Consider the following 15,208-nt stretch of genomic DNA (forward strand, 5'->3'; position numbering starts at 1 on the left):
ATGAACACACTCACCTTACAAGCTGAAGCAATCAATGTTTTAGAATGATTTGAAGTAACAGCAAATACTTCATATGGATGTCCATATAACTTTTGCACTTCAGGCCACAATGTATTCTGCAAAAGTGTTTCTTCAGTTGGAGGGGCTGAAAGGAATGGGGAAAAAAATAATAATAATCACAAGTAAGGAAGTTGTTGGAATGAAATTTTAAAATTACATGCCACAGAATAAATAAAATAATTAAAAAAAAAACACCCTTTCAAAATCTAGGAATGGAGAGTATAACACTCAACAAAAAAAGAAGCAGGTGTACCATAAATGCAATTTTTGTCTTCACAAACTGAAGTTTCTGCTAGTTACTTTCAAGCATCTGCTGCTGGGAAGTCGCAGCTGCTTTGTAGCCAGCAATAATACAATGACTGGTATTTTACTAATGTTGGTCAGGATCACACTTTCAGCCTTTTAGTGGTTGACAAACATATTGTAATCCCTGAAGGTCCTAAATTCTGCTCTCCAGTACCTCCTTAAATTCTGAAAATTTTACCAACCCTAAATTCTGTTGCCAAGTACCTCTCCTAAATTCTAAAAAATTTGCCATCTTTAACTTTTGCTGCTCTGTGCTGATCTAAATTTTAAAATGTTTGCCATCCTTGAATTTTGTTGCCCAGAATCTTTAGAATTCTGTTTTTCCATTTTTACTCTATTGTAATCTATTTCTATTATTACTATTATTTATTTTCTTTTCTTTCTATTTTTTAGAAATAAATAAAAATATTAAAATTAAAATTAGTTTCAAACTAGTCTTTGTAACCAGTTAGAAGTAAATTTCCTTGCAGAATGCTAATCTTGCAGAAGTAATGCTAATCTTACATGTTTTCCTACCAAGGTGAGTGTAGTTTACTTTTTTATTTGTCTATACTTGCCTTTGATGAGTATTAAAACTAGCCTGGATTATAAAATATAGTTATTAAACAAAAAAAAAGTTTAAATTTTCTATAATGAAATACATCATTGCCTTTCCACCTGACTAATATAAACATTTAAAAATAATTTACTTTCATTTCAATGGTACATCATGTATTTCGCAATAATAAGCTTTATTTTATTTCGTAACAAATTTATTATCAATATTCACTCATTTCTGTCATTTTTTGGGTCAAAAATGGTAAAATAACAGATGAAGTAAAAAATACGACACACGTGCTCATGTAAAAAAATTGCGAAGCGCGTGTGCTGGAAGGTTAATTAAGATATTGCCAGAGACAACATCTGCAGTTAACTCAAAATCATGGTTAATTCAATGGCAATTTAAAAAAGAACAATAAAAAAGAATAACACGCAGTATAAGTAACAGAAAAATACAATTAAGAATTTAACTGCATTTCAAAAAGTTTAATAAGAATAAGTTGTTGAGAATTTTTATGAGAAGTTGACAAGAAGTTTAATGAGAATAAGTTGATTTGGTTATGCAGATTAAATCAGTAATTGAAAGAAAAAGGAATGCTGTATCAACAGCAGGAAAACATATTAGAACTGAAGAAAAAAAGTTACAAATAATTAAAGAACAATATTTAGAACACAGCTTGAACAATATCATTGATTTGACTTAATGGAAGTGATAATGCAACAAAAATCAGCGTAATTTGCAGGACTAGTTTCAAAGGTTTAATTATAGAATCTTCTTATTCAACTGCAGAATTACAAATGACAAAAGTGTTCAGGTAATAACAGTGAGAGAATGGAAGTCAAACTACTGCTACCATCTACTGATGGGAAAAAAATTATGAAACAATTTCCTTAAAAGCTGGGAATAAAGAGGGATTGGAATTGGGATCATTTACTAGAACTGAAAGATTGTTATGAATGTGAAACACCTCTAGAAAATATAATTTGCCAATAACTTTAATTGCAGAAAAATGAAAAATGTGACTTTTTAACCAAGAGTTGCATAGCAGAAAATTAATATGTTACTTTTCCTCCTAACATGCTCTTTCATGCAAATTTTAAAGCTCTCTTAGTTTGACCAGTGTAAATTAAACCACACTGGTAAAGAATTCTGTAAATACTCAAGGAGTTCATATCCAGAATGGTGTATTTAAATATGGAACTGCAAATTTTATTCATGATCAATGATTATTGTTTTTTGGCACACATATATGGCAGACATTATCCACTTTCACTGCTGTTATCCCTTTTTTTACATATTTTTTTCAGACAGCTTTGATTTATGTTGGTGGTTTATGACAGTGATTATTCTATCATTCAGCAATAAGCAACTGCAACTCATTTCATTATGTCCCTAGTTAAATATAATATAAATGTAATGTAACAGAGTGTTATAAAGTGCTGCCATTTAACAAAAGCTACAGTTCAACAGAATTTTTTTTTTTTTTTTTTTTTCAAACTAGCTACTAAAAATAAAGAATTAAATCAATCAAATGAAAACTAAAAAACTTGCAATCTAGAAACTTCAAAATACAGCTTAACGTCACAAAGAAATAATTAACATTTAACGTTTAGAAACATGAAATATCATACATACACTTGTCTTTCTTTTTAAATAAAAAAACATACAGGGGTTGGACAAAAATATGGAAACACTTTTAAAAAAACATATTTCTTTCCTTAAATATGCAAGGATAATAATAATCCTTGCAGTCTTCTCGGAATGGATAAATACAGTTCCTGTATGTTTGCCAAGGGAATATTATATCATTCTTCCTGCAAAACGGTGGCAAGTTCAGATAACGATGTTGGAGGTGGATAACGAGAACGCACTTTCCGTTCCAATGTAGACCACAAAGGTTCAATAATATTCAGGTCTGGTGACTGTGGTGGCCAGGGGAGATGGGACAACTCATCCTCGTGCTCAGAAAACCAGTCCTGGACAATGTGAGCTGTGTGAACAGGGGCTTTGTCGTCTTGGAAGACACCATCACCATCAGGGAACAAAGTTTGTACCATGGGATGAACTTGATCGGCCAAAATGTTCACATAAGTCTTGGCAGTCATGTGCCCTGACACAGTTATCGTGGGGCTAGCAGAGAACCACGATATGGCTGCCCAAACCATAACAGAACCCCTGCCATGTTTCACTCTTGGCAACAAGCAGTCTGTATTATAGGCTTGAGATGGCGTTCTCCAGACGTAAAGTCGGCCAGAAGTGGGAAACAATGTGAAAGAAGACTCGTCAGACCATATTACTCGCTTCCACTGCTCTATAGTCCAGGCTTTATGACTTAAACACCACCTTTTCAATAATATTCAGGTCTGGTGACTGTGGTGGCCAGGGGAGATGGGACAACTCATCCTCGTGCTCAGAAAACCAGTCCTGGACAAGGTTCAATAATATTCAGGTCTGGTGACTGTGGTGGCCAGGGGAGATGGGACAACTCATCCTCGTGCTCAGAAAACCAGTCCTGGATAATGTGAGCTGTGTGAACAGGGGCTTTGTCGTCTTGGAAGACACCATCACCATCGGGGAACAAAGTTTGTACCATGGGATGAACTTGATCGGCCAAAATGTTCACATAAGTCTTGGCAGTCATGTGCCCTGACACAGTTATCGTGGGGCTAGCAGAGAACCACGATATGGCTGCCCAAACCATAACAGAACCCCTGCCATGTTTCACTCTTGGCAACAAGCAGTCTGTATTATAGGCTTGAGATGGCGTTCTCCAGACGTAAAGTCGGCCAGAAGTGGGAAACAATGTGAAAGAAGACTCGTCAGACCATATTACTCGCTTCCACTGCTCTATAGTCCAGGCTTTATGACTTAAACACCACCTTTTCAATAATATTCAGGTCTGGTGACTGTGGTGGCCAGGGGAGATGGGACAACTCATCCTCGTGCTCAGAAAACCAGTCCTGGACAAGGTTCAATAATATTCAGGTCTGGTGACTGTGGTGGCCAGGGGAGATGGGACAACTCATCCTCGTGCTCAGAAAACCAGTCCTGGATAATGTGAGCTGTGTGAACAGGGGCTTTGTCGTCTTGGAAGACACCATCACCATCGGGGAACAAAGTTTGTACCATGGGATGAACTTGATCGGCCAAAATGTTCACATAAGTCTTGGCAGTCATGTGCCCTGACACAGTTATCGTGGGGCTAGCAGAGAACCACGATATGGCTGCCCAAACCATAACAGAACCCCTGCCATGTTTCACTCTTGGCAACAAGCAGTCTGTATTCTAGGCTTCAGATGGCATTCTCCAGACGTAAACTGGGCCAGAAGTGGGAAACAATGTGAAAGAAGACTCGTCAGACCATGTTACTTGCTTCCACTGCTCTATAGTCCAGGCTTTATGACTTAAACACCACATTTTCCTGTTACGGGCATTAGCATCACTGATGAGTGGCTTCTCAATTGCAGCATGGCCAGCAATTCCCTGTTTATGAAGCTCCCTTCTAATTGTTTTGGTACTCACAAGGTTCAGTAACACAATTTTCATTTCAGCAGTAACTTTTGCAGCTGTGGTCTTCTTATTTTTCGTCACCATTGCCCTTAATGATCGTCTGTCACGATCACTCAGGACACACTTTCGTCCGCGCTGTGATTTAGCAGATGATGTTTTTCCGCTTTTCAAATATGCTGAATAAATCTTCAATACAGTACCTCTTGAAACACTAAACACCTCGTCTACCTTGCTTACGGAAGCACCTACCATATGTGCTCCAACAATTTGCCCACGTTCGAAGTCTGTTAACTCTGACATAATGCAATGACAACCTCACATAACAGTACTCCGACAACAACTTAACTGTTTAGCACATTTACGAAGTTGTATAGGTGGCGTCAGTAGTCAAAAACGCCAGTGCCACCTACATATTTCATTAAAATCAATCTCTCTTTTCAAATATGCATTTCACAAGGTGTTTCCATATTTTTGTCCATCCACTGTATATATAATCTATGTTCGTCAACTTATAAATTCATGCAAAACTTTTTAACTTAGCTTATTTATGTTTTGACAAGTATGAAAAAAGGCACACTTGTCAAGCTTAAAATCTTAAAAACCAGGAGATTTCTGTGAGATAACCACGAGGTTTTCATGCTGCCTGATGACACCATTTTAAAAGAAACTCGAACAAACTGACTTCATTCACTTTATATGAACTTTTGTAATTGAATTCTGATATAAAATATACTAATATTTAATTAGATGTTCTAAACTTGATGTTCTTGGTCTCATTTCTTTTTTATTTTGCTTATACATTTATACTAAGAAAATCCTGCATAATGAAGGAAAGCTTTTATTTATCAGAGTATGTTTAAAGATGATGAGAATAAAATTAATAATTAATATACATATGATTTGTATAGGTAATCTTAGTAATGCACCATAAACAACAAAATTAAATACAAATATTAACTGATTAAACATTGCTTGAATCTTGATATAAAAATCCACAAATGTGTAGAGTAGATAAAGACAATTCAGATCAAATAAAATTTAATGCAAAAAAAATTTACTAAAATAAATGCCAATAAAATGTAATAAGAAAAAACATACAATTCAGATAAAATAAAATTTAATAAGAATTTTTCTGAAGGGATGGGGGAATAGAATTTACCGAATTTAAATTTTATTAATTTAATAAATTTCATTGATAGCTAAGAAACATTTTCTTAAGTAATGGCTGAAAATTAAAAAACAAGAGATTTGAAGAAAATTGGTAAAACCAGAAAAGTCAGTAGGTATGATCCAGCAATAAATGAAATTAAATTAAATAATTAAGAGCCTTTAAATTGTGACTAACTAAAAATATCACAAAATGTTTATGCCTGTCTTTCAAGTCCAACTTCTCCTCGCAGAAAATAAAGAAAACATACATTAGACTGATAAAAAATCCAAGAAACCCTATTCTCGAAAAGGTGTTTTCTATTACAGTAATTCTCAGAGTAATTAATAAGCCACCCGCCTCCCAGTGAGCATCACAGTGATTTAAGGGGGCACTTAAAACTATTGGGGGGCATCATATAATAATTGGGTGGTAAAAAATAATAGTGCATGGCAATATGCAAGTCCTCCCTCAATAACACCTTTTCAGTAACAAATACTTTACAGCTACATATATTTAACATATAGTTACTGCAGTTATAACATGACCCATTTGCTGTGTTATTGTCTGATTTTTTTTAAGTAACTGGTCAATGAATACCAAGCGCAAAGTTTGAAATTAAAAAACATAGATTTGACATTTATTTTGAACTCAACTTCACAACTACATAGAAGGAGAAGTAAGTACCTTTAATTACTGCATTATCATGTATTGTCACTGAAAATAAACATCTTTAACAGTCTGTAGTTTTTACATTTAATAAAAATATCAAAATTTGCCACTAAAAGATTTGACAACATGAAAATTAGTTTTCAGTTAAGTATTTAGAAACTTTTAAAATCTTATATACACAATATTAGGCTCAAAATTAAAAACTGGAAGATTCAGATTTAGTGATCTAGCAAGAGGCCAGCAAATGTGATGAAAAATAGGGAGAGGAGGCAGCTATGCAAAGGTTAATCAAATCTGTATCTTCAAATATTTGAATAAGATTTATATCTTGCTGTAAATTAATTAGCTCCATTTACAGATTTTTGGGTGCATTATTAATATTCATTTTTAATGGTAATGAAAATCACATAAAGTGATGTAATTAAAATAACTAAAATCTTGAAATCATTGTAATACCATATTTGCAATAAATACATAATTCAAATATATTTGTAGGTCGCATGTGGCCCATGGGCTGCCAATTTGACACCACTGGAATACTGTACTGCTTCAGTACAAAGACATACATTTCACTAGACTCCTGCAGGTGGGACAAATTCCCTACCTGTCTGCCTTATTGGATACTAACAGAAAGCAAGATTTTAAAAATGTTATGTTGTACATATTTTTAATATTTAAATTAGTTTTTTCAAAAGAGGCCTGCATTATCTTTACTTAAATATACTAACTCTACACACAGTGTAAATATTACTGAAAGTTTATAAACAGAAAACACTGAAACTTTCTGAATTTTTTTTTTTTTTTTTTTTTTTTTTTGAAAAGTATAAATATATCAATACCTGTTAAATGGGTGGGTGTGTAATAAACATCAGGATATAAATCTTTAAAGTTTCGATTTGAATCCTCTTGGTCACATGGATTGGTTTTTTTCTAAATCCTGTTGAAAAACGGCTTTGTTTGACAGTCCAAGTGAAGGAACAGTGGCTCCCTCTGCCAGCTATATAGAAAATTTCTCATAATTAAAAGACAAAGTGATTAAAGAGAAAATAAGATACACATTCTGTTAACAGATTATTTACATTTGCCTTATTCTGAATATTGTGTGAAATTTAGCTATGAGATCTCATTATTTATAAGAATAAAGAGAGAAAAAACATAAAATGAAAATTACATAGTTCTATACAAAGTATGTAACACATACCTACTAATTATACAAGAGTAAAAATCAGAAGAATTTAAAAAAAAGTCAAAGGAAAAAGTGTAAATTGTATTTGACACACTGAGGCATATCTGAATATTTTGTAGTAATTATGCAAGGGGGGCTGCTTATCCTAAAAAATGGAAAATTAAGCAAATGAAATTAATTTTAACATAATTACAGTAGCCTTTTGCATTTGCTATAAAGTAATTATAAAAGTAAAATTATATGTGGGAATTTATTTATTGGGGACTCAGATCAGCCTTAAGCATATATGAATCTGTAGTAATTCTAAATGCAGAAAATGTCACTACTGATAATGAACAAAGTGACACAGAGGTTGCTGAGAATAAAAAAAAAAAAATCATTTGACAGTTAGTGGGAATTCTCAACTTGGCTATTTCAGAACTTGCAACAATGGAACTTTAATAATGATTAAATAAGAAAAAGAGGAAAGAACATAAAATGAAAATTGAATGGTTCTGTGCCAAGTATGTAACACATACCTACTAATTATATAAGAGCAAAAATCACTGAGCACTTTGAAGCAATTACGCAGGGGGGAGAACAAAATTAAACAAATGAAATTCATTTTAACAATGTAATTACAGAAGCATTTTGTTTTTTTTCTAAAAATAATTATAAAAGTAAAAGTATATATAGGAATTTATTTATTCAGGACTCAGATCAGCCTTAAGCATATGAATCTGAAGTACAGTTCTAAATACAAAAAATGCCACTACTGATAATGAAAAAAGTGACACAGAGGTTGCTGAGATAAAAAAATTTCATTTGACAGTTAGTGGGAATTCTCAACTTGCTATTACAAGACTTGCAACAATAGAACTTAAATAATGACTAAATAATTCTGAAGCTATCAGCATATTTTAATTAGCCATTTGTGCACAAATAATCTAGATTTAATGTAAAAAATTTGCAATTTATTAAGCAATTTGAACAAAACTTAAATAATAATAATAATCTGCAAAATTTTTTAACCTGAACAACATTTAATCCCAAAGAAGGTGGGATATTGAATTCTACTGTGATTTTTAGTATGAATGAGATTTTGTGATACACTGGATAAAGCAGAATATTAGATAATTTACAGATGCAACACTTAATATTGTTTGCCTTCAACCAAATTTCTACTGCACTTAGTAAGCTGTTTATCACTCACCTTATTTTTCAAGTAAACAGATGTGTCTACTTTTGCTATCTTTTCTAATGTTTCTGCAAAATTTCGAGGAGCTTCAAAAACACGAAGAACTTTTTCATCACCACCGGAGACAAATTTAAATCTATCTAACACACTTAAACAAACCATATCATATCCATGAATTTGAGGTCGTGAAATTTCATGCCAGTAGATCTAATAAATTTTAGAAAGACTCATTAGAATAAAACATTAGTACTGCTATGACAAAATATCATATATAAATACCAATTTCATTCATTAAAAATGCAGCATAAATCTACACAAGTGAAACTGAGGTCGTTTGAGAATAGTAAAAAATATGCTTTGGGCATACCAAATATGACAAAATAATACATTAAAGAATATTACATACAGGCAAATCAGAAAACATTGCTGAATAACATTAAAGGAAGACAAATCAGCTTCCTTTAATAATTATAACCTTAATTATTTTTAATTTAACCTTAATTATTTACCTTTTTTTAATTTTTTTAAAATTTAACCTTAATTACCTTAATTTATTTTTTTACAGATCTCTTAGTATATTTACTTGAGGGGTCTCTTCAAGGAAATTTGAAAATTCTAGATTAAAGTCTCAACTCATTAAAAAGAGAGATTACCCTTAAAAATCTCACATAATTCAAAAATGAAAACACACACACACAAAAGAAAAAAAAAAAAAAAAGAAAAGAGAAAATCATGCAAGTTGCCTTGAAAGCACTAACAGAATTCTGTTGCATATTATTAATGCTATTCTAGCAGCGCCAGTAGAGTCTAATAAGAACTGGCAATCAACAAAACAATTACAAATAATTTTTGGATAGCACTGCAATTGTTTTGGAGGGGGGGAAAACATGTTTTCAATTATTTCTTTTTTATTTATTTAAAAAATGGATATCCCTGGCAAAAAATCATTTACACTTTTTTTGCTTGATCTTTCAGCACATCAATTTGCTAATTTTTCTTCATTTTCCCAGCTAAGCATTTAGTGAATAATTACACGGACATACAGCTTACAAAATTTGCTGCAGATGATGTCAGAAACTATAGTTAGAGAAAAAGAGGTAAGTTTATTAAAATGCCAGTAGTGATGTTTTCCAACCAATAAATGATTCCAAAAAAAAAAAAAAAAATTATGAGCTATGATAAGTGGTAAATATCAAAATAAAACTGTAGAAATAAAATGACTTTAATTTTAATTGGTCAAGTGATCTGGATAATAGAAGTTTTAAAGGAATTAACTTAATTTTTAAGTAACTTTAAACAAACAACCTTTTTATTATTTATGTAAGGAGCATGCAAACGAGTGGTTTGATCATAGCTGCAGCTCAATAAGTACTCTCCATCAGGATCCCAATCAATATCTTGAACTGAAGAATAATGACCACCAAATGGTAAACCTGGTTGCCAGGAGCCTTCTTCCTTAAAGAATAACAAAAGAATTGTGGATAATGTTTATCATAAATAAATAAATCTCTTGATATCAAAGAAAAAAGTTTATAAAAAAGCAATAAACAAAGAAATAAACAACATTTGCAAGTTAAAAAAAAAATTAATGTTTATCTTCAAATCTGTAAACTTATAATTAAAACATATAAGACTTGGAAAAGCATTAAAATAATTTTGTTTTTATTCCTTTTCTTTAGCATCAGAGGTTTAACATCATCTCAAACCTCAAACTCTGTATATAAATTTTCAAATGTTGCCACCAAATATAGATTGACATTTATTATTTAAAACAAACAGTATAGAGAATGAAAAAAATATATATAATAAAAAAATGATGTTGCCACCAAATGTTATCAACATGTATTATTTTTTAAGAAAAGAATCTACAGAATATAAAAAAATATATATATAGCAACATTTAACACTTTAACAAAAATTCTAAAAATATCCGATACAAAATATTTTTAACTTTCACATGCCACTTTGCAGCCATTTTACAAAATAAATAAATAAATAAATAAATAAAATAAGATATTTCATTTTTCTTTAAATCTGTCTGTTACTGATTAACATACTAAGCAATTTAAAACAAATAAATGCAGTTCTTTATCTCTTTTATTAGCCTTTTCGGAACAGGATAGCCATTAGTGGTTGTGTCCTCCCCCTATACTCCAAGCTGAAAGGGTTGTATACAAAGGAATTGTATACTGTGAATTGCTGCCATTAAATCAGGCAATAAATTCAGAAACTATTGTTCGTTAATGGTAATTTTCAAAGTAGAAATCGATGTAAAGTGCTCAGACCAATCTTCCATGCATTGTTTTCCAACATAATAACATTCTGCCCCACATTTTGATGAATGTCACACAAAAACTTATTGAGTATGGCTGAAATGTTCTGCATCACACCGCATATTTACTAGACCTCTCAGATTTTCATCTCTTTGGTTATTAAGGCATTTTCGCCCTCCTTCCAGCATGCCTTCGTGGTGTAACTGTTGCACATTCGGAACATATTTGAGAGGTCCCAGTCCGAGTCCCAGCGAGGACAATGCTGACTGAAAGACTATTGTTTTCGTTTTGCGATTTTGCATTGAATCACTATAAATGTCCGTTTCACTTTTCAAACTGTTGCCACCAAATGTAGAGTCTAATAGAATCTTGCATTATATTTGAAGAAATTAAATAATGAAAAATCTGCATATATGTATGTCTATTTCTCGCATTGTAATAAAACGACGGTACATAGAGCCATCGAATTTTGAATGACGTAATCCACCTACAAATATGGGCATGCAGAAGACCAAATTTGTATTATCGATTTCATATTTAGTAAAACTTTAACAAATTTTTGAGTAACAAACTCAACGATTTAAAAGCGAGCAATGGCAACACTCTACAGTGGGAAAAAACCTTTTTATCTCCAGCAGGCGCTGAACTGTGTATGGGAAATTCTAAAGATATGCTAATTTTAAAATTATTTTACGACATTAAAATTATTTTACTACTGAACTGAATTTTATGGTTTAAGTGCAAAGAACATGATATTTAATAAATAAAGGTAACACACAAAACGTTAAAAAAATGCCCCTTTGGATGTAATTTAAAATCTGAAAACTTTCAAATTTTTTTTATTTTTATTGTTATAAAATTACTTTATGAAACTCCCAGATATGGATAGCTCCTTGAAAGCCATGACCGACAATGATTTCTCCGCAGGGAGAGAAAACTCCACCATAGAAGCCCAAGGTATTTCCACCCACTTCTCCAACACAAACCTAGAAATAACAAATGAACCATTAATTTATTTTACATCAGCACTTTGCCAGATTATAAAATATGAAAAGATTAAAATACCTTATCAGCACCAAATGTGTGAGTATTTATATATGTGTGTATGTGCGAGGCATTGGAAAAGCTGACAGCATAGATGTTAATCCATGTTTAGAAATACTTGAAACCATGCAGATGTAATAAGAGGCAATCATAGCAGGTTTAAATATCTGTTTTTTTATTAGAACTGACATCTGTAGCCACAAATAATTTGACACACTTTTCGAGCAGGTTCCAAAACAATTGCATTTATTAATATCTTTGCAATAAGAACAAAAGCAGCAAACCACCGTCTACCTAGGCCAAGAAGCAGAAGCGAAGTGCATCATCCAATATTAAGGCTTATTTCAATGGGAGAAAGGGATTATGGTTTGGAAATTTTGACTTTATGTCCTGAATTAGTTATTACTGAATAATTTTTTAACTGAAGTCGCTAAGTAAGGGATTATGTCACCAAACAGCTGGTTTTTGATTAAAAACAACTTTAGTTTGGCTTATATTTTGAAAAACTTTATTGATATCGAGAATGATCAGACAGAGATCCGTCCCTCTCCTTCAGAAGCAAAAACATTTCTAAAGAAATTTTTCCTTCAAAATTTGTTAAGAAATTTTCCCATCCAGCAGGAAATTTCTTTAAAAACATTTCCTCCTGATCATTAAACAAAAAATTCCTCTAAAAGCACTACGTCAAACTAAGGTTGCTTTTTTGCTTAACAATAAATTTTATATTCATATGTTCTCCAGTAAATGAAGGATGCCATTCAAGTATTAAGATTAGGGGTATGGCATGGGTCAAATACTTTCCTAAAAAGTTATGAACATTCATAATGAACTATCGTGTTAAATACGTTATAAAAAGGTCACAAACAAATTTTCACATTTTCTTGATAGATATTCTGTGAAAGTACTTATTTATATTGAGTGAAATTCCAGTGCTATTTTAGCAGATATTTATTCTCTCTGTTTATTATTATCACTCAGTTAATGTTACTGAAATAGATACATAATCACAAACACAAACATGATCACATTAAGCAGCCCCTACTGTACTGATTATATATGTACTACATTTTATGCATTAAACTGACTTGATAAATTGGTGGGTATAACTAATTAATGAAACATTTTAAACAGTTTTATTAATATGTGGCAGTTTTAAACAGTTTTTATAAATGGTAAGGCAAAACTTTTTCTGCCAATAAAAAGCCAACCTTGGTTATGATAGATGAATGTGAAAGAATGTGTCAACCCTGGGAAGTGAATAATAAATTTTAGTAATATATAATAAATATACTAAATACTTTTTCCATCCAAAGAGATGTAGAAGTATTGGCTTCCCAAATAATCATGGTTTTATCCATAGAGGCCGTGAGAAGCAAAAGTGACACATTTTCTTCTCCAATGTCAGACACACCTGTGAATAAAAAGTACAAAATTGCCTGTATTCTTAAATTAAACAGCAATGAAAATTCAAAACAGCCTACCTGTTAACTTCATGAGAAAAAAACATAAAGTGAATTTTAGAGAAAAAATATTTTGAAAGAAAGATGTAGGAATTTTCTTACTAAAAAATGGGATACTGAACAAATGCAATTAATTTTAACATATTTACTGCAACCTCTTTGATTTTGATAAAAAAGTTATTCAGAAACTGTGCTTTATAACACTCAGTAACTTTATAAAGTTTTGCAATCATAATGTTAAAAAATTATCAAAAATGGAACATTTTAAAACATGTCTGAGGGAAATGAAAATTTTATATTTTAATGCTATTTAAAAGAAACCTGACATTTAGGTTTGCAAGGACAAAGTGTTAATTTGTTTACCATTAGAGATCAAATAAATGCAATGATAAAAAAACTCGAGCTAATACTCAAAGAATTGGATAACATTTTAAGCTTCTTACACTTTTAGAAAGTTTTCTACCGAAAATAATTTGAAAATAAAAGAAGGATTAGCATCTAAGATTAAAAATTACTGTTTTTCATTGATAAATAGATTAAATATGTATTTTCCTGAGGATTATGAAAAAGAAAATGTGATTAGAAATCAATTTTGTTTAAATGTACCTGAAATTTTATCTCATGAAGAAAAAGAACAATTGCTAGAAATTTCCTGCGATCAAACTCTAAAATTAACTGAAGATTTCAAAAATAGCACACTTGTAAACTTTTGGCTAAATAAAAGAAGAGAATTCAAAGACATTTCAAATTAAGCCATTTAATTTTTATTGCCTTTTTGCACAACCTATTTACGGGAAGAAGGACTTTCTTCCATTTCATATTTGAAAATTAAATACAGAACAAAATTAAAAGTGGATCCTAATTTACGGTTAAAAACTAAGTGAACAAACTGATCTGTCTTAAACAGGCCTAAATTTTGCATTAAATTTTAGAATTAAAATATTATAACTTAGAATTTTGATAATTAAAATGGTAACCAATTTTTATTTTAATATTTTTTATGTGTGCATATTTAATACAAATAGCCACTAGGTTGTGCAAATGGCAAAATATATTTTCTCTTAATATTTCTATTGAGAAATTGAAAAATAATCATTATAAAATGTAGTGGTGGTACTAAAGATTTTCAGTTTTTGTTTAGGTGGTACGCATTACTCAAAAGGTTGAGAACCGCTACTCTAGAATATTCTTTAATACTGGCTATTATATGCACATTAGCTGCATCTCCATCTTTTAATAAAATAAAAAATTGTAATTGTAATAAAAAACATTAAATTATAATATCTTAAAACAAACAAAAGGTTGATAAGTCATCAAACCTAGCGACACATAACCAAGCTAGAGCATCTTTTTTTTTTTTTTTTTTTTTTCCCCCCTGATGTAATCAATGTTGCCACCTTTTCAAAATTGCTGACCTGGCCATTTTAAAATTAGAATGTTTAGGAGAATGAAAAATTTATGTTTTTTATTTGTTTCTGTTTTATTTATAAGAAGAAAATAAATATTTTTAATAGATTTTCATTGCTATTGTTGATGTATTATTTTAGATTATTATTATTTTATTTATTTAAAGATATTGAATAATTTTTTTTAATCAATAAATTGCTTGGTCTGATTTGCTTCGTAAAAAAAAAATCAGTAGTAAACAAATTGCCTCAGTTAAACAAAAGGTTTAAATAGCAGCAACGATACATGTTGATTTACCTCAAATAATCAAAATAAAAATTAAATACTTATAAACTAAAACTAACATTTGCTTTACAATATTTGCATGTTAAAAATTCAAAATTACACTTGCTTTCACTTCTGGCCTTTGGGAAAGGTAGTAAAAT

The 15,208-nt window shown here is 31.0% G+C and overlaps 1 protein-coding gene across 1 annotated transcript in view; it reads right to left on the reverse strand.

The window, feature by feature from the left end:
- Elp2 (elongator complex protein 2) overlaps positions 1-15,208 on the reverse strand; it is an 81,104-nt gene that overhangs the window by 31,122 nt on the left and 34,774 nt on the right. The window contains 7 exon segments of the mRNA XM_035367738.2: positions 15-145; positions 7,076-7,151; positions 7,153-7,233; positions 8,615-8,806; positions 9,905-10,054; positions 11,736-11,858; positions 13,215-13,327. Of these exon segments, the coding sequence (XP_035223629.2) occupies positions 15-145; positions 7,076-7,151; positions 7,153-7,233; positions 8,615-8,806; positions 9,905-10,054; positions 11,736-11,858; positions 13,215-13,327 (866 nt within the window).

This window comes from Stegodyphus dumicola, chromosome 10 (genome assembly GCF_044657685.1).
Source record: "Stegodyphus dumicola isolate Sdum_Otavi_A_Nest chromosome 10, ASM4465768v1".
Taxonomy (NCBI): domain Eukaryota; kingdom Metazoa; phylum Arthropoda; class Arachnida; order Araneae; family Eresidae; genus Stegodyphus; species Stegodyphus dumicola.